The following is a 13,062-nucleotide window of genomic DNA, read 5'->3' on the forward strand; positions in this document are numbered from 1 at the left end:
GAGATCATAATGAGGGAAAAGAAACTATATGTACAAAAATGACTGTAGTAGAGGTGGAGGCAATATGGTAAAGTTAAGAAAGGAACTCTCCCCCAAACTGCTCCAAATCCTTTAAATAATGACTTTAAACAAATTTTAGATCATCAGAATACCCCGAAAGACAGAGTAGAACTTTTTCAGCCAAAGGCAACTTAGAAGATCAGCAGAAAAGGTCTGTGACACCAGAGTGAAAGTCCAGCATGCAATCCCAATACAGCCCACTCCAGCACAGCTCTAGCCTGGCCCTGACCCTGGCCAGACTGTTGTTTTAGCACACTAGATCTTACAGCTATAGTGGGGTGGGGATACTTCTAACAGTTCCGGGGCAGAAAAGGGAGCCTGTGGTCAGAATCTCTGAAAACAGTTCATAAAATCCTGAAGCTTGGAAGTTAAAAGTCAAGTAGCATACTAGGAAAATGTGCAGACAACAAAAAAAGTTACCACAGAAAGTTACTACAGGGACAAGAAAGATCAAAATACACTCAGAAGATGATAACAAAGTCAAAACTCCTTCATCCAAAGCCTCCAAGAATTGGACTCAGGCCATGGAAGAGCTCAAAAGAAGATTCTGAAAATCAGGTGAGAGAGAAGAAAAATTAGGAAAAGAATTGAGAGTGATGCAAAAGGCAATACAAAAAGTTAATGAGGAAAGGAATGCCTTCAGAAGCAAAATTGGCCAACTGGGAAAGGAGGTACAAAATCTCACTGAGGAAAATATTTCATTAAAAATTAGACTTGAGCAAATAGAAGCTAGTGACTTTATGAGAAATCAGGATACAACAAAGAAAAAACCAAAAAAAAAAAAAAAAAAAAAGAAAAGATAAGAAAATGTGAACTATTTCATTGGAAAAACAGCTGACCTGATAAATAGATCCAGGAGAGATAATTTAATAAGTATTGGTTTACAATAACTATTTCATTCAAAGATATGAAAATTATGTGATGGAGAATACAGTTGGTGGGGAGGGGAGACTAAAAACAGTTATTAACATTTCAAAGCAGTGTAGTCCTACATGTGTTGGACTTGAGAGCATTTTGCATCTGGTGGTGTAACCATGAGAACAAACCAACAATAACAACAAAAATGAAAAACAAGAAAATTAAAAAAAAAATTATTGGTCTACCGGAAAGTCATAATCCAAAAAAAAAAGGGCCTGGATATCATCTTTCAAGAAATTATCAAGGGAAACTGTCCTGATATTCTATAACCAGATGGTAAAGTAGAAATGGAAATCACTGTTTGAAAGGGATTCCAAAATGAAAACTCCCAGGAATATTATAGCCAAATTTTGGAACTCCCAGGTCAAGGAAAACATACTGCAAACACCCAGAAACAAATAATTCAAGTTCAGTAGAGCCATAGTCAGGATAAAACAAGATTTAGTAGCTTTTACATTAAAGGACTGGAGGGCTTAGAATATGAGTTTCTGGAGAGCAATGGAGCTGGAATTATAAACAAGAATCACTTTCCCAGAAAAACTGAATATAATCCTTCAGAGGAAAAGCTAGTCATTCAATGAAAGAGGGAACTGAATACTATGGTCCAATTGATAAATGATCAAAAGATATGATCTACGCCCAAAGGGCTATAAATTCATGCATATCCTTTAACCTAATAATACCACTATTAGGCATGAATATTAGGCAAAAGATATATATAAAAAATTTGTTGCAGCTCTGTTCTCAGGGCAAAAAACTGGAAATTGAGGGGATGCCCATCAATTGGTGGAATAAAAAAATTGTGATATATGATTGTAATGGAATATTATTATTCTATGGCAAATGATGAGTAGGATGCTCTCAAAAAAACCCTGGAAAGTCCTCCATGAACTCAGGCAAAATGAAATGTACTGTATATAAAATAACAGCAATGTTCTGGTGACCAGCTGTAAATGACTTTGCTATTCTCAGCAGTACAATGATCCATGACTACTCTGAAAGACTTGATGAAAAATTCTATCCATACCTAGAGAAGAAAGAAGAAACTGATTTGAAGCAAATGTTTTATATAACTTCACAAGTGGTTTCTTTCTTTTTTTTGCTGAGGCAATTGGGTTTAAGTGACTTGCCCAGGGTCATTCAGTCAGGACATGTTAAGTGTCTGAGGCCATATTTGAACTCAGGTCCTCCTGAATTTAGGGTTGTTGCTCTAACCACTGGGCCACCTAGCTGCCCCTCAAAGTGTCTTTTAAACCTGTTTTTCAAATTGGGTCTATGAAAGAAAATTACAGGTCAAAAGATATGACACTAAATAAAACTTCCAGGTCCAGATTTGACTTTAGAAAGTCATTTTTTTTCTAGCTTCCAGGCCTTAATTATGAAGTTAACATGGATATGATATTTAACTATAACATTAGACACATATCCCTGATATAGGTATCAGTTGGGCCCAATAGCCAAATAGGTCTTATGAGACAGTCCCCAGATCAGAAAGGGCTCCTCAGTTTTGCTTTGCTCTCCCTCACAGTAAATTCTGAGCATTGACTTTTTTGATCAAATAATGCTGACCTGTCTAGCACATTTGAAGGAGCAGATATTTAACAGTTATATAAATCTAGGAAACACTATAACTGTTAAGACAGAAAAGAAGTATATTTGAATTTAGGTTCAAATCCTGGCCCTAAAGATGATTCTGGACAAGACCCTTTACCTCTTCATTTTCTAGGCAACTAAGACTATATTTTAGATGAGTTGTTGATCTGTACTAGTAAAAAGGTTTCTATAGACATATTAAATCCTCCCTCTTCCATCCCCACATAACAATGAACACTGCAAAGAATAAGGAATTTGCTTAAAATCAAAGACTCCAGGATGAAGTTAGAAGACTGTTTCATTGAAAATCTCAGTTTAAAAAAAGAAAAAGAAAATCTCAGTTTGGCTCTCTAATTTCCAATATTCTGTTGTAATAACTAAAGTTCTTTAAAAAAAAATTTCTATTCAGTGGATTAGAAAGCCTACAAATCAGAACCTATAATTAACATACTCTTTTCCTGAGGTATATATTCCCCAACAACAGATTAACAATAACTTGACTTAAAAGCCACTGAATTTACATTAATAGCTACCCTAATAAGCCAAACCTATATCCAGAGTTGTTTGTTTATAAAAGCTCCAAATCTTCCTTAGTGAACCAGTATGCTATATGGAGTGCTGACCTTGGAACCAGAAATCCTTCCTGATAGTTAACTACTTTGTGTGATATCAGGCAAGTCACTAAATCCTCCTTATTTGTAAAATGAAGATTATCATTTGGAGCATGTACCTCAGAAAGTTGTGAGCCTCAGTACTTTGTATACTTTAATGTGCTATGTTAGGTATTATCATAAAATTATTTTTCTTATTATTTCACACAATTGTATTAATCACAGCACTTCTTTCAGGTTGTGAAGCTCAAGAACTACAGTATTGATTTTACCTTTATAATTAGATGAACTAGATAGACTTACCACATATCCTCTAGCTATGGTTTCTGACAATTTAACTCAGTATAAATTTGATACCTTCTTTTTAGTTCCAACACTTACCTCTCCTCCCCCATTACCATCCTATATGTCACTGAATACTGTGAATCATGAAGCCTATTGTTCAATGCTTGGAAAAGATGGACAACTAGTACTTAGTTTTTTGTTTTGTGAGGTTAACTGGAGTTAAATGATACATAATTATATAACTATTAAGTGTTTAAGGCTAAAAATGTTTGTGGCAGCTCTTTTCGTAGTGGCTAGAAACTGGAAGATGAATGGATGTCCATCAATTGGAGAATGGTTGGGTAAATTATGGTAAATGAAGGTTATGGAATATTATTGCTCTGTAAGAAATGACCAACAGGATGAATTCAGAAAGCTTGGAGAGACTTGCATGAACTGATGCTGAGTGAAATGAGCAGAACCAGAAGATCACTATACACTTCAACAACAATACTGTATGAAGATGTATTCTGACGGAAGTGGATATCTTCAACATAAAGAATATCCAACTCACTTCCAGTTGATCAACAATGGACAAAAACAACTACACTCAGAGAAGGAACACTGGGAATTGATTGTAAAATATTAGCACTACTGTCTATCTACCCAGGTTACTTATACCTTCGGAATCTAATACTTAACGTGCAACAAGAAAATTGGATTTACACACATATATTGTATCTAGGTTATACTGTAACACATGTAAAATGTATGAGATTGCCTGTCATCTAGGGGAGGGAGTAGAGGGAGAGAGGGGAAAACCTGGAAAAATGAATACAAGGGATAATGTTATAAAAAAATTACTCATGCATATATACTGTCAAAAATTTTATAATTATAAAATTAAAATTAAATTTAAAAAAAAAAAGTGTTTAAGGCTAGATTTGAACTCAGATTCTCTATCCACTCTGTCACCAAGCTGTCCCATAGCACTCAATTTTACTTGAATCCTTCTAACAAAAGAAACCACAAAAATATGTAATTTTCTTTTGGAGGTGTCAGGTTCCTTTTATTTCAGTATTTTATCTACTACAACAAGTTTGCTTTGACATTATTTTGTCTCCTTTCAATATTCAATTCCCTCTATTAATTTTCTTTTTCAGCTCATCTTTCTCTTACCATCTTTGTGTTACAAAGTACTATATACCTTGTTATGAAGTTTTATTTCTCCTTAATCTTCAGAAGCAAGTTCTTTTTTCTAGGAGAACCAATAAGGAGCCACGAAAATGAAAGCCTGAGTAATTGTAACAAGAATGCTAGGAATCATGAGAGTTCAGTAATGCCATGGGAAAAGCATTACTTTTGTGAATAATGTAGCACTGAAGCTATTGTAATACATTTAGAGATTGGGAGAAAAAAAATTATGGGGCATTGTGGGACGAGATTCAAAATGAATTTTAAAATCAAAGTAACACCACCTATCACAGTAACTACATTCCTATCCTCCCCAAATAAGTAACAAATAAGCTGCCTGGCAATAGGGAAAATAAGAATCTTACTATTATCCATCATATTTTAAAGTTTCACATTAAAATTTGGAGATAGGTACATGGCTATAAATTGTCTTCATGATAGATCTTCTTATGGAAAATTTTCTAAAGCTCCAGAAATATGTGATCACATTGAATCCCACAAATCAACTATTTAGCATGATAATCATGAGATCCTTTGAGTAGTATCACCTGACTAGAGAGAGGGAAGGCAGAGTTGTAAAAGAATAGAATACTGTATTACTAAATTAAATACTAGCACAGCTAGATTCTAACTAAAGCTAAGTTGACCATTCTATTTCACTAACAATCCACTCTTTAGGTTTATATCAATGAACATGAAATGGCAAAGCCTAAAAAAACCACCTCTTGTTATTTATACTTCAGCATAGGAGTTCCTTGTTTTTTCACTAAGAAAACAAACTGAGAATAAATAAACAACTTCAAGTTTACAATCTTTCAAGATTGTAAATATCTATCTATCTATCTATCTATCTATCTATCTATCTATCTATCTATCTATCTATCTATCTATCTGGTAAGGTGTGATACTCAAGATATAGAGAAAATGTACAAAGAGTAAGAGCCACACCTCAGTGCTTAAATGGTCAAAGGATATGAACAGTTCTCAAAAGAAGTGAAAATTATTTAAAACATGACTTCCAAATCACTAGTAAGAGAAATGTAAATTAAAAAAAAAATCAGTACATCTATCAGCAAATTGACAATAATAACAAAGGATAAGAACAGTAGATGTTAAAAAAAAAGCAGATAATCACTAGATAATTACTGAATGAGTAATGGCTAAACAGATTGTGGTCTAAGAATGTAATGAAATATTTCTAGCTTATTCAAATTCTGGACCAATTTCCAGCTAATGCCTTTCCCTCTAAGGCTACCTCACATTATATGCTTTCTTCTTTCATTAGAATGTAAGGTCATTGAGGGTGAGGACTGTTTTACTTTTGTCTTGATATCTTTCAGTGTTAAGCACACATTAAGTTCTTTAAAACAAAACACTTTTTGAAGTATTTTTTATATCATTTTAGTTTTTCTCAGTATCCACCCCTCCAAGAGCCATCCCATATATCAAACAGTATAGATAAAAAAGGAATTTTAAAAATCACTGTGACCAATATATTGAACAAGTATGAAAAAATGTGTAATACATCATATTTGTGGACCTTGATTTCTGTAAAGATGTGAAATGAATGTTTTCTCAGACCTTTTCTTTTGAGTCATGCTTGTTCTTTATAATATTATAATTATATATTTTTTATAATATTACAACATTCATTTTTTATTTTTGTGTTTTTTTTTCTTGTTAACATTGTTGTGGTGACTTGTATATTGTTTTCTTGATTCTGTATACTTCATTTTGCAAGAGCACAAGTAGATCTCTCCATACTTCTTTGCAACCATTAAATTTGTCAATTATGATACAATTACATCTGTTAGAGTGTACCATAATGTTTATTCATTCCCCAAATGTTGGATTATCTACTGTGTTCCCAATTTCTTGCTATCACAGAAAACATCACAGATTCCTTAAAAATTGATTGTTAAAGAAAAAAAAAAAACAATGCCAACTAGAAGCTAAACAAATTATTAAATGCAACTAAGATTATTATGTTGTAAGACATGATGAATATGAAGAATAAAAAAGAATATAGTATGACATAAGTGAAACAAATTGAATGAAGCAGAACCTGAAAAATAATATATATATAACCACAATAATATAAATGAAAAGGACAAAAAAACCTCCAAATTCTGTGCCTTATCTTTAATATTTTATTCCTTAAGCCTTACTGCTATTCTCTAACTCAAGATTATACATACTAAATAGTTTGTATGTCTGTCTAGTGTTTTAGCCAGCAGGCCAAGACAGCAAGTTAGAGTTCTTTATATCATGGAGGGAATTTATTCTTGGCGAGGCAACTGGTGTTAAGTAAACACAGGGTCACACAGTAAGTGTTAAGTGTTTGAGGCTGAATTTGAATTCGAGTGCTCCTAACTCTAGAGCTGATGCTTTATTCTATGGAGAGAATTTAAATTCTCACATTGAACATTAGGATTTTCTTAAGAGAAGCATAAAAAGATTAACAGGAAATGAAAAAAAAAAACATATAAGGCTCAATAACATTAAATTGTTTATAGTCCTACATGAGATGATACTTTTAACTCTTAGAACAATTAGAAGTAGTATACAGACAGAATATGTGGATATGAGTCAACTATGATGAGATAAATTAAAAAGAAAAAACACCATCACAAAATGAAGGAGAGGTTTGCATTGAGAGAAGAGGGAGGGGGAGAGAGAATGGGTAAGTTATCTCACAAAAGAGGTGTGTAAGAACTATTACAATGGGGGGGGGGAGAGAAATAGGGAAAGTGAGTGATAAGAGGAGAGCTCAAACCTCACTCTGACTGGAATTACCTCAATGAGGGAATAATATATGTACTCAATTGGGTATAGAATGCTACCTTCCCCATGGGGAAGTAAGAAGGGATAGGCATAAGATACAAAGAGGATGGAGACTAATAGAAGGGAGGGCAAACTGGGGAGAGGATAGAAATAAAACACTTATTAAGAGGGGCAGGATGAAAGGTGTGTGAAAGAGAAGGATAAAAAAAAGAAAAGAGGATGGGGGGAAAACACATAGTTATTATAACTGTAAATGGGATAAACTTACCCATAAGATGGAAGTAGAAAGTAGAATGAATTAAAAATCAGAATCTTACAAGAAATACATTTGAAGCACAGAGACATACACAGAGTAAAGGCAAGAGGCTTGAGCAGAATCTGCTATGCTTCAGCTGAAGTAAAAAAAAAAAAAAAAAAAAAAAAGCAGGGATAGCAATCATGAAATCAAACTAAGCAAAAGCAAACCCAGATCTAATTAAAAGAGTTAAGAAAAGAAATTATCTTACTAAAAAGTACCACAGACAATTAAATAATATCAATACTAAATACATATATGTTCCAAGTAAAACTATTTTTATGAGGGACCTCAATTGTTCTCTCTTCAGAACTAGATAAATCTAACAATAAAATAAACAAGAAAGAATTAAAAGTAGTGAATAGAATCTTAGAAAAGTTAGATATGATAGATTTCTGGAGAAAAGTGAATGTGAATAGAAAAGACTATGCCTTTTCCTTTCAGTGGTATATGGCATTTAAACAAAATCTGACCACATATTAGGTCATAAAAACAACCAAATACAGAAAATAAATATTAAAGGCATCCTTTTGGGATTTTAATGTAATAAAAATTACATTCAATAAAAGGGCAGTAGGAAGCTAGATTAAAATAAACCACAGAAACAATCAGTAATTTTAATTAAGAGAATGACAACAAAGGTAAGCTAGATAGCACAGTGGACAGAGAACTGGCCCTGAAGTCGGAAGGATCTAAGTTCAAATTCAGCCTCAGATAATTAATATTTCCAAACTATGTGACTCTGGGCAAGTCACTTAACTCCAATTGCCTCAGAGGAAAAAAAGAGAGAAACACAGAGAGAGAATGACAATAATAAGACAAACCAAAATTTAAGGTATGGAGCCAAGCAGACTAATGAAATGGGCATGTAACTTAAAACAAAAAAAATTAAAAGCTTCAATTAAACACCAAATTGGAAATCTGGAAAATCTAAGGAAAGATATGTAAAGTTGAAAAAACAAAAAAAACAAACAAAAAAACAAAAAAACAACCCACAACTCCAAATCACTGAACTAATAAAACTAGAAACTGGGGTGTGTGTGTGTGTGTGTGTGTGTGTGTGTGTGTGTGTGTGTGTGTGTGTGTGTGTGTGTGTATACAATTAAAGATTAACTATTTGTTAATCTGCTTAAAAAAGGGAAGAAGAAAATCAAATCACCAATGTCAAAAATGAAAGGGATAAATTCCCCACTAATGAATGGAATTAAAGCAAATATTAGGAGCCATTTTGCCCAATTATATCCTAAAAGATATGAGAATCTAAGGGAAATAGATGGATATTTGTAAAACTATAAATTGCTCAGATTAATAAAAGAAGAAATAGAATACTTAAATAATCCTATCCTGGAAACAGAAATTGAACATACCATCAATAAACTCCCTAAGAAAAAACCCCTAGGGCCAGATGGATCATAAGTGAATTCTACCAAACATTTAAAGAACAATTTTAATATCAACACTACATAAGCAATTTTGGAAAAAACAGTCAAAGGACTCCTACTCCTTATAACACTAGTATGGAACTAAGAAGAGCAAGAAGAGCAAAAACAAAGAAAAAAAGCTATAAATCAATTTCTTTTGAAAATATTGATAAAAAAACCTTAAATAAAATATTAACAAAGAGATTATTATGCAGCAATATATCACAATCTCTAAGAAATCATGATGGAAAATGCTACCTGCCTTCAGAAAAATAACTCATGGCAGTCTAAATGCAGACAACAAGCATCTTATTTTCAACTCTTTCTTTTTGAGTTTTCTTTTATAAAATGACTAATGAAAATGTTTTACATGATTACAACATATATAATCCATTTCCTATTGTTTACTGAATCAGAGAGGAAGGAGGGGATGAAGTGAAGGACAGATTTTGAACTAAAAATAAAGAGTACTAAAAATTGTTTTTAATATGTAATTGGGGAAAAAATAAAATATTAGAAAACTTACCTAGGTACTATTAAAACTTTTTAAAGGTAAATAAATTAAAATGAAATGAAGTACCCTTTTTGTTGTGGTATAGGCAAGTAAATCTCAATAGAATCCTAGGAAATTAAAGTTGTCTTCAAAGAAAGGTTTTTTTTTGTTTGTTTTTTTAAGATACAAATCTTTTAAAAAGAAAATTACAGGTGCTTCAAAAAAATTTTTTTTTTTACCAATCACATATGAGATTTTAACCATTTTTACCTAGGATCCCTATACTTTCTTACTTTTGTAATTCCAGTGGATACTGGTGACTTGTATCTCTTGTGTAGGTATATATTCTTCAACAAACTTCTTCCCTTGTAGTCTATGCCAGAGAGTGGTTTTTCCTGTGTTTCTGTCTCCTCGGATCACTATTTTCACTAGGTTAAAAAAAAAAAAAAAAGAACAAAAATTTAAGACAAACATATGAAAGAAATGTATGTATTTTCATTTATTCATTTGTACAGTTCACAATCAAACATTACTAAACCATTTATTTTCCCCTGTGACCACATCATCTCCAAACTCATTATTGGTATATTATCTTTTCCATTTTCCTTTGTTCCATGATATGCATCAAGCTTCTCAAAGTTTTTTTAATTCCTTTCTCCCAATTCAATTTCCATGCTTGTCTTAGGTACCTAGAACATTCTCTATCTCAATTTAAAAAGTTGTACAATTTACTGAGCCAATACTCAGCATTGTGGATAAGGGGACTGGCTTTAGAGGGTAGAAATGCTGGGCCAAATTCAATTTCTGACACATAGTAAATGTATGATTATGAATAATATCCTGGGCAACTGAAGTTAAAATTTCATCCATACTAGTGGGAGGATCTACCACACTGGAAATCTCTTATGCCAATATAATTACAAATCTAAACCCAAAACATAATACATTATGACTACTAATATTACTCTCTTATCTAAATGGACTGTCTTTTCCATAAAGAGTTTACAAATAAATTTATTGCCTTCCTAACCATAAGGATATTTTCAGTTCAACTATAGTTCTCAAATGTTTTTAGTCTGTGACTCTTTTTAGTGGTGCAAAAAAAAAAAAAAAATCTCATGGATCACTTGTGTTATATACTTATTATTACTTGACTCTTCCTCAAATCTTTTCCCAGTATTTAGGGAATAACGGTTATCGATTTAAGATATTAATGCAATGATAGTGATTTTATATAAGGAATTAGTGATTTGGGCTAAGATGGAAATTATTAATATCCTTGAAACCATACCAAAAAAAGGGCAATACTTCCCAAATGCATTCATAATATGGTGATAAGAATCTAGAAGAACAGTTTGTCTTTGCCACAAGGAAAGAAAAGTTTCTGAGTAATTACTAACTCTCCAGCAAACAGGTAAAGATAATAATCAACATTTCTACAGCACTTTAAGGTTTATAAAGAGCTTTAAATATATTATACATACATATCACAACATCCCTATTAGACAAATGCTATTATTCTTATTTCACAGATGAGGATACGGAAACTAAGAGAGGAGAAACAGCATACGAAGATGGAACACAGTTAAGGCAATGTTCCAAATCATGGGTCCAAGATAATGTTCCATTATATGTTTAACTATGTGAACCTGTTATGGCTATGAGATAGGGACTCAAGATGTTGTGTGCCTATTTGAAGTCTATAATCAATACATATTTGTTGGATTCTCCATTTTCCTCCCAGGAAACATATTCCAAATCTATATTCTTTTCCCTTGCTTACTTCATAAACTATGGAATATTCTACTTGCATTAACCTCAAACTCTATTCTCACTTTGGATATTATAACAATAATAATATTTACATAGTGTTTTAAGGTTTTTAATTACTTTCTAAATTTTATCTTTATCAATTAATGTATATTTAAACTTCATATTTTTCCCCAATACAGCTATTCTTTCAATTTGCTTCTCTTTAAAATGTGACCTGTAATCATTTGTATGTGTTCCTTCTTCACGTAACCGTTATGCAGAGGAACATGAGAAAGCTCAGAATTCTTTGGACACTACAGAATTTTTATATTCAGTATCATCTGAATGAAGTCCTAGAAAATATAAACAATATCTCAGTTTAGCAGTCAATATTGGTCCAGTCTACTACTAATTTGCCTGTGCCAAATTAGGTATTATCTAATTCAAATTTTAGTGTGTTGCTAGAAAAATTCATCAGTTTTCTAAATTGCAAACTGCCTTCAATGATTTAAAACTTTGGTACTACACAATTTACCAGGATATCAATTTATGTTATTTTTCTCTTAGGAATTTAGATCCCCTGATGATAAAAGTGAAATAGCATCAAGCATATCTCAGAGAACTAAATATAAAAATAACAGGACATCTGTGTTTTTGTTGTTATTGTTCAGTCATGTCCAACTTTTCGTGACCCCATGAACTACAGCACACCAGGCCCTTCATTCTTCTACTATTTCTTGTTGTCTGTCCAAATTCATGTTTGTTTTTTTCCATAACAATATCCCTTATCTTCTGTTGTCAGCTATATTATTTTCAGGAAGAGTGATATTAATTTTTAAAATTTAAATTATAACAGAATAAACTAATCAACTATTCCAGCAGATTAAAAAAAAAATCCCCAAATGATCTCTTTTAGGTAGTTACTATTAGTATTAGAACTTACTAGTCTAAAAGTTCTATGTAAGCCATTTATAACAATTTTTATCTGACCTCCTTCAGTCTGACAAGATAATAGGTATCACTTTCAATATGCTTTCATTCTTATTTAACAGAATTTTCTAATTCTAAAGGCCAGTTCACATCTTCCTAAGATTTATCAGCAATAATAGAACTGATATTCAATTATACTTTTGTAAAAATATTGTTCAATTGTACACAGTAACAGCAACACTGTATGATGATCAACTATGATAACTTAGCTCTTCTTAGCAATGCAGTAACCCAAGACAATTCAAAAAGATCTATGATGGAAAATGATATCCACATTCAGACAAATGGAATCTAAATGCAGATTGAAGTCTTTCACTCTCCCTTTTTGCTTTCTCAGTTTTTTTTTTCTTTTTATTATGGTTCTTCTTTCATAACATATGTTCAATATGATTGCACATGTATAATCCATATATCACACTGTTTACTACCTTGGGGAGTAGGAAAGGAAGGGAGAAAAAATGTGAGGCTCAAAAATCTTATAAAAGTAAATGTTGAAAACTATCTTTACATGTAACTGAAAAAAAATATTATTTGGGGGAAATAAAATTGTTGTGGTTTAGATGTTTTCATTCACGTCTGATTCTTCATGATCCTATCTGGAGTTTTCTTGGCAAAGAGTAGTTTGCCATTTCTTTCTCCAGTTCAACTGACAGATGAGTAAACAGAGGCAAACAAGGTTAAGTGACT

At 32.2% G+C, this 13,062-nt stretch overlaps 1 protein-coding gene across 7 annotated transcripts in view; it reads right to left on the reverse strand.

Annotated features, from left to right (window-relative positions):
- The window catches only part of RABL6 (RAB, member RAS oncogene family like 6), an 80,108-nt gene that overhangs the window by 60,658 nt on the left and 6,388 nt on the right, over positions 1-13,062 (reverse strand). For all 7 annotated transcript variants that reach the window (XM_074289116.1, XM_074289119.1, XM_074289115.1 and 4 more), the window contains exon 2: positions 9,927-10,061. In XM_074289116.1, coding sequence (XP_074145217.1) covers positions 9,927-10,061 — 135 coding nt within the window. The remainder of the gene's footprint in view (positions 1-9,926; positions 10,062-13,062) is intronic.

This window comes from Sminthopsis crassicaudata, chromosome 2 (genome assembly GCF_048593235.1).
Source record: "Sminthopsis crassicaudata isolate SCR6 chromosome 2, ASM4859323v1, whole genome shotgun sequence".
NCBI lineage: Eukaryota > Metazoa > Chordata > Mammalia > Dasyuromorphia > Dasyuridae > Sminthopsis > Sminthopsis crassicaudata.